This window comes from Antechinus flavipes, chromosome 3, assembly GCF_016432865.1.
Source record: "Antechinus flavipes isolate AdamAnt ecotype Samford, QLD, Australia chromosome 3, AdamAnt_v2, whole genome shotgun sequence".
Taxonomy (NCBI): Eukaryota; Metazoa; Chordata; class Mammalia; order Dasyuromorphia; family Dasyuridae; genus Antechinus; species Antechinus flavipes.
In genome coordinates, this window is record NC_067400.1 from 67,404,572 (window position 1) to 67,425,038 (window position 20,467).

General features: G+C 36.5%; 1 protein-coding gene across 3 annotated transcripts in view; it reads left to right on the forward strand.

Annotated features, from left to right (window-relative positions):
- The window catches only part of PECR (peroxisomal trans-2-enoyl-CoA reductase), a 107,516-nt gene that overhangs the window by 33,294 nt on the left and 53,755 nt on the right, over positions 1-20,467 (forward strand). Inside the window, exons 2-3 of one of the 3 annotated variants that reach the window (XM_051983589.1) lie at positions 16,158-16,284; positions 18,105-18,238. In XM_051983589.1, coding sequence (XP_051839549.1) covers positions 16,161-16,284; positions 18,105-18,238 — 258 coding nt within the window. In that variant the 5' untranslated portion in view covers positions 16,158-16,160. Of the gene's footprint in view, positions 1-15,070; positions 16,285-18,104; positions 18,239-20,467 lie in introns of those variants that run through there. The other 2 variants (XM_051983591.1, XM_051983590.1) reach the window with 2 other exon arrangements.

A 20,467-nucleotide genomic window follows, 5' to 3' on the forward strand; every position in this document is an offset into this window, starting at 1 on the left:
ACATGATAGAATATGAAAATTACATCTGCTGGAAGGGATAAGGAAAAATAGGTCCACTAAGGCACTGTGGGTGGAGCTTTGAACTAGTCTAACCATTCTGAAGAATGATTTGAAACTATGCCCAAAGGGTTATAAGACTGCATTACTTTGGATCCAGAAATTCCACTCCTAGATCTGTGCCCCAAAGAATTCAATAAAAAGGAAAAGAACAGCATATAAAAATAATTTTGCAGTAATTCTTTTTGTGGTGGCAAAGAATTGGCAACTGATGAAACATAAAGCAAGGATACTTGTGGCATGAAGGATTTCTGGATAGCTTCTCAGTGACAGTTGTCTTGATCTGTCCCTGAGTCACACAAAGATAAATATTGCTAGTACAGTGGCAATATTTACAGTGTACATCAGTACACAGATGACTTGCTCACGATACAGGGTCCAATTAAGTCTAGAAAGTCAATGAAGCTTCCTACAGGGACCATTTTATACATTTTACTCATCCCCAAGCTAATAGGCCTGACTATCTCCTGGCAGCTGTAGTTACCAGGGCTAACGATGTTGCTTTTAAGATTAGACCCATTTTGGTAAAATAACAAGGAGGACAAATGCCAAGAGACACCCTTAACACTTCCAAGTGGCCTGATGACTTTGGGGATGCCTTTTTTAAAAAATCAGAGTCTTTTAGTGACTATATCCTCAAGTAATTTCATACCTGCTTCTTCCATAAGTTGTTTTTCATGATATCTATGCTAACTAGAAACCAGAGATTACCGTTTTATTTTTCAAGTAATCATAAACCATTCATCTAACAATCCTTTGTACAACTTTGTTGTTGAACTCATGGATCTACTATTTCTGAAAATATTTTTTTCTGAAAGTGAGAATACCATTTGTTGATCTCATAATGCTTACCTCCCATTCCTCATGATTTTTCTTTTCCTAAAAAATAAATGTTTTATTGATGCTTTTTAATATAATTTTGTAACTTCTCCAAGATTTCTCCTATCCTTTGCCTTGTGATATCCCTTAAAATAAATTGCAGTTGAAAAGACAAACCAACATTTTTTCATATATTTTGCAGTCATCTGAAACTCTCTGTTAAGATGGAAAAAGTAGATTTCCTTATTAGTCTTTTGAATTTACAAAATCATAGAAGCATAGAATCTGAGATTTGAAAGGAATTTCAATGACCACACATGAAGAGTATCTGCTATAACATACTTGACAAACAATTGTACATATATGACAAGGACATGGAAGAATTCCAAGGAGAGGGAGCCACTTCTCTTGAGGGAAGCCTTCCATTGCCCCTTCCCATTACTGACAGCTCTCTTCTAACTAGGACCAAGATATCCTTAGCTTTTTTGGCTTTCACATTCCTCTGCTGAACACTATTGAGGCTGTAATCCAATAAAGCCCCCAGACCTTTTCTGTTTCTATTTCTTTTCCTACATACTTTCCTCATTTTATATTTATGGAGATAGGATTTTTGTATCCAAGTATAAGACTTTACATTTATCCTTATTGAATTATATCCTATTAGATCCAACCTAATGCTCTAGTGTGTCAAAATTCTTAACTATCTTTGCTACCTTTGTGTCATCTACATATTTGATAAGCATGCAATTTATGCCCCAAATGTTCTCTCATGCTTTTTTTCATTGATTCATCAGTGTCTGTAAAGAAGGAATATCTTCTTGGTATTCAGTGCTGCTCCCCAACTCAGATAGAACCAACTTTCATTGGCTCTATAGCTGGAACTTAAAGCTTCATTAAGTCTTCCTGAGGGAAGCATGGCCACCATTTCTATTGAGGGACTTGTTTACCTGCAATATGAGCACCATTAAATAAGCTGGTCCCAAGAATCAAAGAAATGGGGTTCATGCTGTTTGATCTCTTCAGTTCTAGGTGCATAGAATGAAGTTCTTAGATCTAGGGGCCTGAGCCATGGTGACCCCTGGAGATAGAATTCTAGACTGGATGTTGCTGTCATCCCAGCAGGGAAGTATTGAGGGGGAAAAAAACTGTCTGGAACCAAAACAAGGAAGGCCTTAAAGTTGGAATTTGGTGAGACTATGCTACATATGAATATCTTGGAAAAAAAAAATCTATATGGACTTGTATCCCCCCCAGGTGTTAGGAGAAATATTTGTATAGTTGTTCTGGTGGGACTTAGAAAATCATTATTTTATTCTCAAATATATGTAAAAACAATTTTTAACATTTATTTTAAAAAATTGAGTTCCAAATTCCCTCCCTTCATTCCACCTCTTCCCCTTTCTTGGGGAGTATAGTTTTTAGGGATTCAGAAGGAAAGCTGCTTCTCTAGTTGCTCTTATGGGTAAGGGTGTCCCTTATCTCAAAACCTATTTAACATCTTCCTACCAATGTTGTTTACATTAAAAACTCATTACAAGTAGTGAATAGTCAAGAAATACTTTTAGCCAAGTACAATAGCCAAGAGAAATTGGAGTTTTAGTGATTAGAACATATCTAAAATGACCCGAGAATGAATTAATTCTTTTGGGAGAGAAATTAGATTTTGTAGTTTTTAGGGAGGCAAACTAAAAATCAGAAAGATTTTGAGGAGCCGGCTTTCCCTACTTATCTGCAGCTTTCCCCTCCTTGTGTCTAGAAGTTCTCTGAAGTTTTTTCTCAAAACTTGCAAAAGTTTTTGCAATTAGTTCTGACCCTTATACAAATACACAGCAGTAAATCTAACTCCTTTTAATCATTTAGGAGTCATAAACCTCCTTCATGCCTCCTGAGGCAAAATGCCTCAGATTTGATTGGAAGCCAGTTTATATTCAACTGATATTTCGTATTCATTAATAATAATTGTCAGGTACTGGTCAGAGTATTTCCTAATGTTTACATATAAACAATGGCTGTAAATATACACACACACACACACTTTAAAATTTAGCTGTTAAAATTGGAGTAGAGCATTTGGATTGATTTTGGGGGGATAATTTTTTCCTGTTTTTTTCCCCCAGGGGACAGGGAGGTTGTTTTTATTTTGTATGTTCTTCCTCCTGATCAGAATTGCTCTATTTTGCTATGATTGTGTACTTCAATTGTGACATCTATTGCATTATTATATAAGCAAAGAATGGATATTCTCACTGGGCTACTGATACAAAATTTTAGAATTGAATGCCTTTAAAGGACTCTTGTTAATTAGAATGATCCTGATCCTGAGGACAATGATATTGAGTAGAGCCTTGGCCAGAGTATCAAGGGGATGCTGTGATTAGTACCTGATCTTTTTAGAAGAGACAAATAGAGTTTGTCAATTGATTGTTCATCTCCACTTATTAGACAAACCACCCATACAGTACTATAACAGAAACAAACAATGACAAAAGAACAAAAACAGGCTGGAAGACCACTGTCCACAAGACCATGTGGGAACCTTGGTCTGCTCCTGTTTGGCAGGCCTTCTTTCCCTCTGGTGCAGCATCATTTGCTAATTCTTTAGAATCAGTCAATTTCTGTAGCTCCTTTTTTAAAGTAACATAAATGTCAACCATCTGACCCTTTTTCTTCCTCCGAGTGATATAGTACACATTAATGTGACATAGCAGTTGACTTGGAGCACATTCTACAAATCTGCAGAAGAGACAGAAAGGTCAAGATTGTTGTGTCTCAAATGATAAAATTTCCAAGATATTGTCAAGCAGATTTATTCATTTGGACCTTTGTATAAGTGGAGGAAGAACATTTCATAAGATTTAAATCCAGTTAGCTTTGGTAAGAAATTAGATTAATGAGATAGGTCATTCAGGTCTGTGTTGAAATAATCAGTAAATTCATCATCATAAAATATAGTAGGATATACTCTCTACTTTTTAAATTTTTAAAGTGTTATAGAAACAAGTTATTATTGGGAGGCTGTGTGTGTGGAAAACATACTGTTAGAAAAAGTAGACATTAATCACAGCTCTGACACTGACTAATTGTGTGGTGTGAGTAGACAATTAGCTTCCTTGCACCCCAGTTTATCCTTCCATAGGGATAAAGACTGAACTTGTAATTTCACTGGTATATGAAAGTCCTAGATGTATAAACATTATCTATCAATGTAGGTCAGTATTGGTCTTATAGAGCTGGGTCTTAGGAAGTTGCCCACAGCATTGAGACGTTCAGTAACATTGTTAGTATGTGTCCTAGTGGGGTCACTTATCCCACTGCTGTATAGAGTAGGGATAAAGACTCTTTTATGGTGGTTTTGGGAAAGTGGAACATACATTATTGAGCTCTACATAAATGTATTTTCACAGAATTTTCCCCCCCAAAAACCCCTCTATTTCTAAAAAAACAAAAAAACAAAAAAACAACTATGGGAGGGTAATGGGGAGATGGTGGAGTAGGTTGGTAAATTTCAAGCTCTTCAGATTTCCCCCACAAATAGAACAAATTTACATCTCAGGGCAAACATAGACTAATGAAAAATCAAGAAGACTTAGGGTTGAACAGGATATTCCAGGTGTAAACTGACAAGATCCGAACAAAGACTCCCAGACTGGGCATTAGCCTTTGTGAAGCGCAAACGCCTCCAGCTAGCTGGGTTTGGAACCAAAAGAGCTTTCACTTCTTGGACAGAGTGTGGGTCTGAGTCCGGAGAGATTGAGGGAATCTTGGTTGATTGAGAATACCAACCCCAGCTGCACTGCCGAGATGTGGCCCTGGATGAGAAAGAACCTGCGCACTTGTGGGTGAAGGGCAGTGCGGCAGGGACACTGTTGGCTACGGGCCCTTGCTGGAGGGAGGAGCACTTGGTTTGGGATTCCTAGTCAGAAGGAAGAGCTGAAGGGAAACTAAAATTTTCCCACTTGATAATTACAGATGCTTACACCAATACCATATATATTACCATATATATAAAACCATATGTGTGTGTGTGTGTGTGTGTGTGTGTGTGTGTGTGTATGAACTAGCAAAGAAGAAAGAAGCCCACAATAGAAACTTATTATGGGAAGAGGGAAGACAAGTTTCGGAGGAGGAAACTGAAGCTTCTACCTCAAAGAATAATATGGAATGGCTCCCTGCCCAGAGACAATTAATAGAAGAACTCAAAAAAGAATTTATAAATCAAATGAAAGACATTGAGGAAAAATCTAAAAAAAAGAAAAAAAAAACCAAAAAAAGCAAGATTATGGGAAAAAAAAGTTAATCCAAGAAAATTGTCCTGGAGTGATAGAATATGAGGGGAAAGTAGAAGCAGAAAAAAAATCTATTGATCACCTCCTCAATGAGATCCTTTGTGGAAAACACATAGGAATATTATTGTCAAATTTCAAAACCCCCAGATATGAGGAAATTTTGCAAGAAACAAGAAAAAAAAATTGAAATATGCTGGAGTTACAATTAGAATTGTACAGGACCTATAAGAAGCAACAACAACAACAAAAAAACGCAGGTCCTGTAATCATATCTACTGATAATCAAAAGAACTAGGCCCACAGCCAGAAAATATCATTTCCTGCAAAATAATCTGTAATATCGAATGAAAAAAACATATATTTAATGAACTTAAAAGATTTCAGCACTTTTTAGCAACCAAACTTGAACTTAATAGAAAATTTAATATGTAAAAACTATTATCAAAGATCAATTTCAAAGAACTCAGCATGGACAAATTTTTTTTTTTTTTTAACTTGGGAAATGTATACCATATGTTTAAGATTCACATCAACAATATTGTAAATCAAAAGAAAGATTGGGGCAGCATTAAGGTAAAAATAGTAATTATGTTATGCAAATGAGGAGCAGAGAAAGAAAAAACACAGAAGCATTAGAGAGGGGAGGAAGGCTCTTAGTTCTGAAAATTTATTCACATCAGGAATGGATTAAATAGGCAACACCTTGAAAGGTATAGCATTCTCCAAAATCTATAAAGAAATAAGGGAAATAAGGGAAGGGATGGGCAGATGGGGAAGCAAAGGGTGGGGGAAGAAGACAAAGGAGATATCCATGGGTGGGTGGAGGTTAAGTAATAATAAGGAAAGTTAGGAGCAGAATTGAAGAAAAGAGTGAACAGGGATAAAAAAGATATGTATGTGTGTAGGGGTGGGGGAAAAGTGAGTATGTATATATATATATCTACATGTGTATACATAAATATATCCTTTCTCAACTATAGCCTGCTTGGGAGTTGGGGGGAAGGGAGGATGAAAGGAGGAAAAAAAGAATAAAGTAAAAAAGATATGCAGCAGAGAACAAAAGAAAATGTACAAAGAACACTCATGAAGTTAATTTCTTCTACTAATATATACTTTCTTTAACTGATAATTGGTTGTTAGATAGTTGAATCCTTCTTGATGTTTTGCTGGGTACATGAGAATGTTCTCTTTTTTGTTTTGTTTTATTTTGTTTTGTGTTCCTCTTCTGTTTTTCTGATTCTGTTTTTTTTTTTAATAAAATAAATTTAAAATAAACAAATATGGATAATCAAGAAAAATAAACATTATATTGCTTGCTTACCAAAAATGTATCTTGTTCTTCTTGAGCCTATTACTTCTCTCTCTCCATAGGTGGGCTGCATTCTTCATCATCTGTCCCTTGGAGTCATGTCTGGTCATTGTATTGCTCAGAGTTTTGAAGTTTGTTTTTATGATGTATTTATTGTATAAATTGTGGAATCACTTTACTATGTATCAGTTCATGAAATCTCCCAGACACAAACTAACTTTTAACACATAAAACCATGTGGTACCATTTTATATAATTCTAGCTTGAAGCTATTTGCCTTATCTAAATTTGCATTTGGACAGTATGTTCTAAAGTGAAAAGGCCTGAGCTCATCCCTCTAAATTAGAAACTATCTGGTATATGTAGCAACTGTCCATTCCAGCAATGTAATCTGCTAGAGCTCCTGGACATTCTCGACTTCAGATTCCATTGTGGGAAGCCTGTTCTGGCATTTGGAGTTATTTCTGAGATAATTATCCTTGAGTCCTTACTAAGTTATAAAGAAAACAAAGGAACAATGTATTTCTTCAAAGTCAACAACTCTAGAATATATGGAGACAGTAACTCTTAATCAGTAGTGTAGTCTTACTGGCTTTTCTCTATACTACTGGCAATTTTTTTACTTCAAATTTTACTCCATCCCTATTTCTTATTACTTTTCAGCATCCAAGCATAGCCTGCCTGTCCAAAGCAACATGCTGGTGATAGATAGGGCTCCCACACCAAATTCTGGAAAGTAGCACAGTTTCTTAGATCAAATTTTCAACATTATTCAAATATAAAGGATGGGGCCATTTCCAGTCTTCTTATAAGTCAGAATGCATTCTGAGGAGCTATCAGATAAGTCAGAATGCATTCTGAGGAGCTATCAGAAACCAAGGCATTTGGTGATGATGATAAGATTTGAGAAAGAATATTATTTTCTTTTTCAGGAGGGCTATGGATAGTGTCTGGAGCATCTGGAAATCATAGAGCTCTCAGAGAAATGGAGAAAATTTCATAGGATGATAATTTAAGAAATGACAAGGTACAGAGGAGGAAAGAGAGCCAGAAAAGGAAGAGAGAAGCCTGAATATGAATGATCTAACAGAATACAGGGTCCTCACCAACTTTGAAATATAGTGTATAACCCTTTCTTGGGTTACTTTAAGAACTTCCATTTGTTTCAATAGACTGGGTTCCCATAGGATAGCTGGTTTATTCTCCCCTTAGGAATCCAGGGATAATGCTGAGAGGTTGGGAATTTTGTATTTATTGCTCATGAGCCTCCATTGGTTAGTTCCCATTTCAATCAGCTAGTAGATATCAATGAACTTTTAGCGAAGAACATTTATTAAGGTGGCAAAATGAAGAGTACATATAAATGTCCTCCCTTCCCAAGTCTAAGATGTGTTTTCCCACAAATACACATAAGTCAACCGGAAAAAAGTGGGTTCAAACATAGAATACTATGGGTACCATTTTATATGCCTGAGATAGGAAATGATTTGTTAGGAAGGGATTTAATTATATGATTTGAACTAATAGTGCAGGACCAACAAGTTATGGTCATAAGTTGTGGTCACTTATGGAGAAAGAAGAGAAGAAAGTAAATCCAGGAGTCTGGGAAAGGGAAGGGAATAGAGATAGATTAGGAATTCTCCCCCAGAAGGTTAATTACTTTGGAAAGAAGTAGTGTGTGTAAAACAATATCCCATTCCCCTTAAGAGACAGAGGGGACTCCTTATAGGTACTTAATGAAATTGTACTCGTAAGGCACCCAATTGTGGTCTCCCTCATGGTTCAACTAAATTCCCTGTTTAGCCATCTGAACTTGGATAGCTCTGGAAGTTGACCTGAAAGAGCCTTCTGGACTTACCTCTTAGCAAAGCATAGATCTATTTGTTTTTGAATGGGAAAAATCCCTTTAATAGAAATAAACATCAATTAAGGTGGATTGTTTTTCCCCAGGGTTTTACAAAATCCCCTAATTAATTTGGTTAGGAATTAGATCAAGCATTGGAAAAGCTTCCCCTTCCCTAGTGATTATTCTGTTATAATATGTTGATGACCATACTGGTTTCTGGAAAGAAAAGAAAAAAGGAAATGAAAGTCAATAACATTCTATGGGCAGGAAGGGATTTAAGAGTTTGGAAACTTTTTGGAAAACAAAAAAGCAATATGCAGCTACTTCAAAAACTTAAGCAATCATTTTTAGGAGTCAGATTTGTGGGGCTGTGCTGATGAAAATTTCAAGGTGAAAAGTTCTGCATCTTGAAGTAAAATTGGGCACTTAACCCTTTCCTGACTCACAAAAAGTGAAAAGATTTGTGTGAATTGGGAAACAACCAAAAGATAATCTATTAGATTTTGGGAATCTCACAAATTAAATTACTTGTTAATTTTAAAATAGCTTTTCAGATTGATGTGTGTTAAATTTGGAAACTCAAGAGTAAATTACATTAAATTCCCATGCATTTTTTTTAATAAATTATGTTCTATCTGAATTTTAAGAATTTTTTTTTCTCCCTAATACAACTAGGGAACAGAGGGAACAGAGGGAAAGCCCAACCCTTCCCAGAGAAATTCTAAAGCTGCAATAGTTTAGGGAAGAAAGCCTACCACATGGATTGATAAATAATGGGTTCTTTCTGAGATTGTAGAACCTAGATTAAAGTTTAAATGTAATTTAAGGATTTAGATATTTCTACCTTTGCAAGTGAGTTAAGAGAACATTACTGCAAAGAGTATTTGGCTGTCACTTATGAAAATTGTGAGATTGTTAAATTATTTGGGGTTATTGTCATAATATTATAATCTAAAATTGGTGATTATTATATATAGGGAAAGAGGGACGAGATGAAAACCTTATCTGGATTGGTTTTGTTTATTTAGACCAGTCTGACTTGGGATGTGCAGATTCTGCCTCCCCTTTATAAGATAAGGGGTTCTCTCGAAGAGAACCAAATAGGTGACCCCATGTCATGCAAGTTAATTGTTTTTAAGTGAGGTAGGGCTGTTCAAGGTCACCTGCCTCAGTTTCCCCTCCAGAACCATCTGGGTCCAGCAGCCAGATAGAGATCAAGAAGACTGGAAATGGCCCTGGCCTTTTTAAGCTAAGCTAACAGATCAGTTTGACTGAGGCCACAAGTTTAGTAATTAAGACTAGGTAATAATCGAGGCAAAGAATCTCCTCTTTCACCTGGTTCAAATAAATTCAAATAAATAAATGAAAGATGGAGCTAAGATGGTAGAGAGTAAACAGGTCTTTGAGCTTTTCCTGACTTCCTTCAGATGAACACCAGATCAAGCCTCTAAACTAGTTCTGGAGTGACAATTCACAAATATTTGGAGTGTAATAAATTTCTAGGAAAAGGTCTGTATTAATGAGGGAAAGGAGGAGGGAGACCACCCAGCACAGGAGCAGCACAGGGAGACCCAAAGCAGTCCAGGGCAGAGAGGCCCTACTGGGAGTCTCTTAGCCAAAATATAGCATCATTGATTACTCTGATCTGGCTCAGAATAAATAGAGTGAACGAATGAATCTGGGAGGGAAAGACTTTTGACTAAAGCAGAAATGGCCACTATTTACTTTCAATCTGAATCAATCAAGACCCAAACAATGACCAAATGGGACTTGTCCTAGGACCTATTGATGACTAATTAAAATCAGATTGGGTTTGGTTTAAGACCAGGTTTTTCAGAAAGAAATTTAGCCAGTAAATCCCAAGATATCTTGGGAGGGTTCAGAGGTGCAAAAAAAAAAAAAGAAAAGAAAAAAAGAATAGGGCCCACAGCAGGGCATTTGCAGTAGAGGGGTTGGACAGGACAGGTTACCCCTGCTCTGGGGTCCAATAGGGACCCATTTATTGATTTCCTTTAATTTGTAAACTTGCTAGATATCATTAGACCATTTTAAAACCAATTCTATCAGCCTTGGGAAAAGTGCTTATTTTGGGTTATATAATTCTCAAATAGAGAATGGGCTTATGGGCAATCTATAAGTCTGTTATATAGAAGTGGTTTCTAATTATTTTTTTAACACCTCAAACTCAAAAAGGGGAATAAAAGGAAGCAAATGAAAATTGTTAAGTGAAAAGGCTAATTTAATTGATTGTATTCCAAGTCTCTGGTTGCTGATTATTCATTATTTTAAGGCTAGATTCTTTGTATAAGGTAATACTTAAAATCATCTTTTTAGATACCAAGATAAGTTGTGAATTTTTGGTAATGAATTTCTTATTATTATATGTAATCCTTGAGGCTGAACCTACTTAAAGTTCTGTTTATTTGTTATTTGTGAAGATTGCTTTTTGTGACAAAATCTCTTGAGATTAAAACTGAGTTTAAGTCCAAGTGTGATGGATGGTTTCGATTATATTTGAAATCAATTAGAATCATTTCTCTGCTGTTTCCTCTCTTACAACAAATTTCTATATTCAGAATAAGTGACAAGTATGTAAAATGTTGCTGTTTTTCATTTGAAAATGTATAATCATTCAGTAAATGAATATTTAGCCTAATCACCAGCATGCTATTACATATGTGTGTATATATACATATATGTTATATGTAATATATGAAAAAAGAAGTAAAAAGTATTAGCCAAATTTGAGAGGTTAGCAAAGGATATAAAAACCAAATTATGAATAAAAAGTGGGGAGAATCTTATTAGAAAGATATACTTGTATACAAGAGCTCTCAGAACCAAGGAGAGAGATAGGTCTCTAAGAAAACTAACCAAGCTATTTTGAAGGAGCCAATAAAGGATTTGGACTTTAACTCCTGGCTGCATTTGGGGTAATTACTCTGAACTGAAACTAAGGCTGCCTCCAGAAGCCCTCCAAGAAACCTGCTCCCAGAGAACATTATAATTTAGAGAAGAGAACACTACATTTTGGCACCCGAATGTGGGACAGACACAATACTGGTTTCAGTGGAAAAGCCTCCAATCTTGATTTCAGTGGAAAAGTCTCCTCAACCCAGAAATTAGGGTTTGTACAAACATAAACAAGGAAAATTTGTTAAAAGGCTAAAATCGTATTTCAACTAAAATGCGACAGATGTTTAGAAAACAGCCTGCTTTTCCTCTTCAAGGAAAATGTTTAGAGAGCATTGTCAGACTTATGAAAAGCCAAGATTTGATTACAATTTGGGAGCAGATCACTGAACTTTTAGAAATTGCACAGTATGCATCTTCTTGGTTCTCTATGGAAAAAAAATTGGATCCAGGAAATTAGTAGGAGAGCAACTAGGTGAATGCTACAATTCCAATCCAAACTCAGTTTCCAAAATTAAACTTAATATATAAATTTGATACAACTGGCTTTGGGAAATTATATAAGTTATAGAATAAGGAAAAAGAAGAAAGAGCAGGAGGGAGAGGTGCCAACTAAACTAGGTGAAAAGGATGAAGAATCAGATAAGAATGGAGTTAAGTACAATTCTGAGTGTGGCACTTCACAACAGGAGCATTTCCCAGACCCTAACCTACATCCCTCAATTAACCCTTCATAGGTGGAGGGAGAAGGAGGAGGGGGAGAGGCAGAAACACATCAGCATCTCCCATGAAGCAGCCTAAGAAGCAGCCTATGATGAGGTTACAAAAAGGCATTGGTTAAGGCAAAAAATGAAGGACAGGATATATCTGATTTAAAAATAAATGCATACCTTGTGATTAAAGAGCTTGACCTTTCAGGTAAACAAAGGAGAAAATACACTCCTTTTGATCTGGAAAAAATGAAGGATTTGAAAAAGGGTTGCACTCTTTATGGGGCTACATCATCTTATGTTAAGATGTTACTAGATAATTTGTCTTATGAAATCCTAACCCCTAATGATTGGAAATCCATAGCAAGGACATGTTTAGAACCTGGACAAAACTTGTGGCTTTCAGAGTATCATGAATTATGTAGGATTCAAGCCCAATGAAATAGGCAAACTGGAGTTAACATACAAATCACTTTTGACCAACTAGCAGGTGAAGGTCAGTATGGAGAGAATTCAGCACAGATTAATTATCCCATAACAGTGTATAAGCAAATTTCTAAGGCTGCTATAAAAGCCTGGGGTTCTCTCCCCGGACAGAAAGATTGAGGTAAGCAAAAATAGAGCAAGGTCCCAATGAACCCTTTGCAGATTTTGTGGGATGTTTGCAAACAGCTATCACAAGAATCATTGGAGAAAATACAACTACAAAAATTATGATAAGACAACTGGCTAAGGAAAATGCTAATGAGGTTTGCAGAAGAATTATATGGGGACTACACAAAGATGCTCCTTTAGAGGGGATCATAAGATGCTGTGCCACATGGGCACAAATGCTTGTTATACCCAGACTATGATGAATATGGGAAAACAGGGTCCCTCTTGGCAAGGGACTTCTAGAGAAACTTGTTGATGTTTTCAGTTTGGAAAGATTGGACATCTGAGAGCCCAATGTAGATATGGAGATAGAGTGAGAAGACAGAGAAAGAGAAGGTCTAAAATCCAATATCCAAAATGCCACAAGGGCTTCCACTGGGCTTCAGAATGTAGATTGACCCAGGGAAATGAGAGGCAGGGCCCAGCCCCAAGATATCATACAAAAGATGGGTGGACCATGACAGCCGAGGTTATACCCAGAGAAGTTCAGGACTCTAAAGTGATCTATCATCTGAAAAGCAATCATATGGGAGAAAGAGATTACATGATCTATCAGCAGAAAAGCAATCAGATAGCAGAAAGGGATTACAATTGGGGAGAATACAGGCTTTTTTTTAAACCAACAGGGCAATATCCAGTGCAAACAGCTTTAATGTAATTGCCAGATGATGAGGAGAAACCCCGAAAGTGGTAAATAGAAGGGCCTAGATAGATTAACTGCTTGGGAGAAAGGGGTTTGCTTGTATTTCTACAGATGGAGAAGGAATCAGATGAGTGCCAATGAGTCGTATTTGCCTTGTCCATCAGAGAGAGACAGAAAAAGGGAAAAACCTCAAAACAAAGAAGAAGACCCAAGAACAAAATCTGCAGAATCATTGGATTCCCTAACACAAGATGAGACTATTGTAGGACTTCAAAACTTGCAGGAATTATTGGATTCCTGGCACATGAATTAATGGACAATTGATTTCTTTTGGACTATTTCTAGGACTTATGGACATGTATAATTTCTCATTTTGATTCATGTTATTTGTTACATCACTACTAATCTGTGTTATATTGCTATGTGCTTATGTAATTTATGTAATTATGTGTAATACTTCCCATATTGATGGATTTATGTATATCTGTTTCAAGTAAGCTCCTTCAGAAACCTGCTAATTTGATTTGATTTCCCATTTCCTTTGATGTTTTCATCTCCCTTCATGAGATGTCAGGGAAGACATGATCACCTCCTTTTTGGGGGTTCTCACTTCCTTGAGAAGTCAGGGAGGTCATGACCACTATGTTCTAAATCAAAAGAAAGTGGGAGATGTTATTCTTATAAGGTACTAAGACAGTGAAATTGATAAAGACAAAAATTATCTAATTTAGCATGGTTCAGTATGATTGATCTGATTCAACATGGAGATGTTAGGGGCCAAAACTTGAAACAAGATACTAAGTGGAATTGAGGAGACAATGGTTAAATCTAATTTAGTATTAATTAATCCTACAACAAATAATGGTTTCCTAGTGATGTAATGATTGGAGTATACTCAGGGCACATTATATAAGCAAGAAGCTCTCAAGGCCAGACCCAGAAGCCCACAAGGCCACTCTTGGAGGCAGAGTCAGATTCATTCCATATTTCACCTTTGTGCTGGCTGGAGACTTTGGATTCAGAGAGAGCTAGAGGCAGAAGCTGGAAGAGACAGGGGACTAGTGGCAAGAGCTCTCGGAACCAAAGAAAGAGATAGGCCTCTAAAAAAACTAACCAAGCTATTTTGAAGGAGACAATAAAGGATTTGGACTTTAACTCCTGACTGCATTTGGGGTGATTACTCTCAACTGAAACAAAGGCTGCCTCCAGAAGCCCCCCAAGAAACCTGCTCCCAAAGAACATTATATTTTAGAGAAGAACATTACACTTATGGATTTTTCATTTTGCTCTGAGTCTGATTTCACAACACAACCAATGTAGAAATGTTTAACATGTTTGTACGTGCATAACCTAAAAAAAAGATTTGTAGTGATATATTTTGTTTTTATGTAATCTGTATTTGTCCTTGTATTCCAGTTCAGACCCTCACCCCCTTTACAGAAATATTTCTTATAACAATTATATTTCCTTTTCTGGCTACATACAGGAAAGAGATCACTTAGACACATCTCAAAGCCCTGCCAAATTTTCAAGCAAAAAATACATCAGATCCATTTACAAACCAGCCATGTTGCATGAATAAAGCCAGATGAACAATATAAAGAGAAGAATCATATAATGCAACATTCAACTCAACACAAAATACCCAGGAAAAAATCGAGCTACAGCCTTGTCCAGCCCTCTTGCATTGATTGCCAAAGCATAAAGAAAGATATTCCTCCCACCTCCATCTCCCATACTTGCAGAGATGGAAATTCTCTCTAGCATGGTTTCCTCCCCACCCCCCCTGCTTTTTAAAAGAAGAATTTGTTATCAAGAAGCCAGGGGTGAATCTGTTTCATCTCTGACGCTGCTGAATCTTTCACCTCTCACTCCCCCCACTTCTTTTCTTCCCTGTGTGTGTACGCAGAAAGGTGCTGGCTTAAGGAAACCTTAAGATACTTTCATCATTTTTACCGGAACTTTTCCATTATGATCCAATGTTTAAGCAGATACAAACAACAGGACACCTATCCAAACTCTCGACTATTACATATGGAAACTGAAGGAAGGTCCTGCAATTAAACCGCAGCTCCAGTCACATCTCTCCTTAGCTGACTTTTGTTCCCCTGCCCGGCTAGTGTGCTGCTTACAGGACCAGCCCAGTCTCTGGAGGGATGGGAAGGAGTCCAAACTCAATAAATTCTGGTTGCAGTTGGTGCACCCAGGGAGGCATGGATTGTCTTTCTGCAAGAATATAAATGGAAATGGCTTTTTAAAAAAAATTGATGGTGCATCCTATTTCTCTCAAACTGCTCCTTTCTTGCCCCGGATTTTTTTCCTTTTTCTTTTTTCTCTCTTCCCTCTTCTCTTCTCTTCTCTTCTCTTCTCTTCTCTTCTCTTCTCTTCTCTTCTCTTCTCTTCTCTTCTCTTCTCTTCTCTTCTCTTCTCTTCTCTTCTCTTTTCTCTTTTCTTTACATTTGGCATTAAAATTAAAAACATAAACAAATCTTAGCTGAAATCTGTCATCAGTGGCTGTCTGTGACTGAGGAATGTATTCAGGGATTGCATAAATCACCTCACTTTTTCCAACAAGATTAATAGACCTTTCAGATGGCGTCTGGGCAAACAAAACACGAGGGTGGAGCGAAAAGTGTGGTGGAGATGGGGTGCGGGGCGGGGACGTGTGTGTGTGTGTGTGTGTGACGAGTATTTCTCTTCCCCACGGCGATCACAAGGTGCACAAGTGGGTGGTCCTTCTCCATCGGCGGACATTTGATGCCATCCCAAGATTTTCAGCCAACCCCTGAACATCTGGGGATTGAGCAAGAGAGAATAAAAAGTTCTCTTGGGAAGGCTGGCAGACTGACTGCTTGCTGTAGGTCGGTTGCTCTGTCTGTCTCTCCGTGGGCCGGGGCTCTGTGGGTCAGAGACAAAGCAGGTCATGGGGACAGTGGCGGGGATCAAGAGCTGCCTGGCTGCGGGGTTGTTGCGGAACCAAGTGGCTATCGTCACCGGAGGCGGCACTGGCATTGGCAAGGCTATAGCCAGCGAGCTGCTGCACCTAGGTGTGTCCTTGTGCCGGCTCGGAGTGCAGGGGAGGGGGCAGAACTGGGGACACTGAGCAGGAGAGGCAGAGGACCCTGGGAGATACGGGGCAGATTGAAGGATGCTGACGGCGAAAGGGACAGAGCGGAAGACCCTCGAGGAGAGACGGGGGAGAGGGACGGCCTTGAGGCAAAAGGATACAGGCAGAAGGCTAGCAGGTGGTGGGATACTAGGAATGAGAGTGCGGAGAATGTGGAGAAGGGCTCAAGGTGATGTGGGAGAGGAACCGAGGGTATAGTGTGAGGAGAGAGAAAGGGGCTCGTGCGGTCATCGTGGAAAAAAGTCTGGAGAAGATATTCGGAGAAGAAAAGTGGATGAGGATTGAGGGGACCAATGAGAGGACTAAGATAAGCTTATCCGCAGGAACTCAGCTATCAAAAAATAGGACCAGGGAGGGGTCGGAGGGCAGTTATTTGTGTCAGAGAAGAGACTTCAATTCTAATTTTCTTGATTCCAAAAGTTGGCCTTTTATCTACTGTACCATATTACCTCTTTTGCCTTGCAAATAGCAACTCCTTAATAAAAATGCTTGTTGATTAAAAGGAGAAGAGAATATTATTGAGTTAAAAACTACAGTGTGAGATTAAGGGGTATGTTCTTATTTTAATCAATCTATTTTTTAAGTATCAACTCTAGGACAGGCACTATCCCAAAATCTGTATGCATTCACAAAGATTTTCTTTACAGCAGGGGTTCTCATTCTTTGGCCAACAGATCCCAAAGGGTTCATGGATATATTTCAGGGGTTCTCTGAACATGTCTTTTAAACATTTTGATAAATGTATGCTCATATAATTAGTTTCCTTTGTAATCCTATGAATTTATTTTATGCGGTTAAAAGTTATTCTAAGAAGGGGTCATTGATCTTCACCAGACTGCCAAAAGAGGAACCATGAGAAAAAGGTTAAGTACTCCTATCTTATATAGCAAAGGTATACAAACACATCAACAAGCTATATTGTGACTATAGCGATATGGTAATGAAACACATGACATAGGTAAGTTTCAATTATCTGAAGAAATTTGGCTATAGGATCAGCCAAACACAGGTTGAACAGTTGAGCAGAAGAAATTATTTACAACTTGTATTATACATTCTGCAGGAACACATTTGATTTGAGGGGTAGGGAAGATCATTATTACTGTTGTATTAGAGATGTCCAGGTCTTAACTGAGTTTCAATTGATAAATGATGGACAGAAACAGATACACCCAAAGAAAGAACACTGGGAAATGAATGTGAACTATTTGCATTTTTGTTTTTCTTCCCGGGTTATTTTTACCTTCTGAATCCAATTCTCCCTGTGCAACAAGAGAACTGTTCGGTTCTGCAAACATATATTGTATCTAGGATATACTGCAACATATCTAATATATATAGGACTGCTTGCCATCTAGGGGAGGGGGTGGAGGGAGGGAGGGGGAAAATCGGAACAGAAGCGAGTGCAAGGGATAATGTTGTAAAAAAAATTACCCTGGCATGGATTCTGTTAATATAAAGTTATTATAAAATATTTTAAAAAAAGAGATGTCCAGGTCTTTCCTGTCTTTGTGAATTCTTATAGGACATCCAAAAATACAATGGGTTTATGGAAAGACAAAAAAGAACTATGTAGAATGAGGATAAAAACTTTTAAGAGTCCAAATGAATTCACTGAAACAAATTTTATTGTTACTGGCAAAAAAAAATAGAAATAGCTGAAAATATTGTTTTTAAACATCTATTTTATTTTATTTTCTAATAAGATTGTTTTGTTTTTTTGTTTGGTTTTCTTGCCAGAATGTAATGTAGTTATCGCCTCCCGTAATTTTGATAGATTAAAATCTACAGCAGAAGAGTTGAATGCTGAGCGCCTGCCCTCCAATAAAGCCATTGTTACTCCTATCCAGTGCAATATTCGAAAAGAAGAAGAGGTAAAACCAATACCTTTAATTTTTCTTTCTCTAAAAGTTATGAAAATTGTGTTGAGAGAGTGGTATGATTTTAAATACTTCTTTGATATATTTTTCCTTGACATAATGTACTCCTGATTAGTTTTTTTTTTTTTAAATGGACTTGGGAAATTGATGATTAATGGCTGATTAATCATAAATACTTTTGTTTGAAACTTCTTTAAAAAGTCTTTCTGTAATGCACTTTCTTGTCTTTATAAGCACAGCATTGTCAACACAAATCCAAAAAACATTAAATGTTTACTATGTGCAAAATATTATGCTAAATTCTTGGGATAGAAAAATAAAAATGCAACAGTTCTTTTACTCATCATTATAGTCATTCTTTACTCATCCCTATAACCATCATTCACACTTGACTTAACCAATCCATTATCATATCTTGGCTTTTCAACATTCACAATATTTCTCCTATATGTCTCCTTTCTACCCAAGATTGCTTCATCTCACTTCTCAGCAGACTAATTTAATAGCCTTCTATTTGATCTTTCCACTTCTACCTTCTTCCATTCCTCCCTAAAGACTCACCTAACACCACCCTCATTCATACTTCTTTTTCTTTTTTTTTTTTAATAGACGAGAATTTTTTCCCTAATAACTTTAGTTACAGTGTTGGTCTTGCTGAAAACTAAAAATAAAGTTAAGACAATTAACTCTTAATTACATCTTGAAATCAGTGTGTTTCCATATTACCAAAAAAAAAAAAAAATTGAGTTTTTCTCCAAAGTTCAAAAGCTCCCCCTTCTTTAGTATTTTATCAAAACACAAAAAGAAAGAAATATGTATAGAGGTCTTTTTCCAGATGTTTGCTAAGTAACTACTGCTCATTAAATCTATCACAACATGGAACTTGTAAAAGCAAAAACCTAGATTTTATTATGCATATATATAGGATTCATTAAAATAATCCTGAACAAAGACTAGTTTCCTTATGTCCAAAGGGCAATTATATTGTGCATAGCCTCTGATGAAGCAATACCACTATTAAGTTTATATCCCAAAGAAATCCTAAAAAAATGAAAAAGATCTACATGTACAAAAATGTTTGTAACAGTTCATTTTGTGATAGAAAAGAATTAGCAATTGAGGGGATGTTCATCATTTGGGGAATGCCTGAATGAGTTGTAATGTATATGAATTACAATGTAATGAACAAGAATGTAATGAAATACTATTGTGCTATGAGAAAGGATGAGGAAGCAGATTTCAGGAAAACCTGGAAAGGCTTCCTTGAATTAATGCAAGGTGAAATGAGCTGAATCAGGGGAAAATTGCACACAGTATCAGCATAATTGTGCAATTAATAAGTTATGAACAACTTAGCTCTTCTCAGAAATACCGTTATCCAAGACATTTACAAAGGATTCATGGAAAATGCTATCCACAGAGAAAGATCTGATTTAGTGTGAATATAGATCAAAGCATACTATTTTTACTTTTTTTTCATAGTTCTTTTAATATGGAAATGTTTTATATAATGTATATCAAATTACCTACCAAGTTAGAGAGGAATTGGTGAGGAGGGAAGGAGAAAATTTGGAACTTCAAAATAGCTTTAAAAATGGAATGTCTAAAATTGTCTTCACATGTAATTGAAAAAAATACAATTAAAAAAAAGATTGGAATATCTAACTAAGCCATTATAGAGGAAATTATATTAGAGAAATAGAGATATTAAAAAAAACATACAACTTTTGTGGCTTTTTAAAATCATATAAGCCTAGGCAAATAGGCAAATAGATTCAATATCCCATGCTTCCTTCAATTAAGATTGCTAAAACTAAGAATAAATTAGTAAACAGATTAAGAAATAGATTTAACCACTGAATTTGTAAAAATCCAACAATTATACAACTATAATGTTACCTTTTAAAGAAATCAAGTGGGATAACTGAGGGGAAAGGATTTATATGAAGGTTTAGGTGTAAGGGAAATTCTTGTAGGCTCTTTTTCTCTTTTGGTTTTTTATCACTGCAATGTAAAAAGTCTTTCCTTAAAACTACCATTTAAGATATCCTATTTAAGCCAGTGGAGTTTAATATTAACAGGAAACAGACTTCATTTAGTCAAATGTTCTAAGAGGAATGGCATAAGAAAATTGAAGGAAAAGAAAATGAAAAATTATCAACACAAAGAGATTAGTGAATTTATTTCCATATTCCAAATGTGGATTGTCAAAAGAAATCTCTT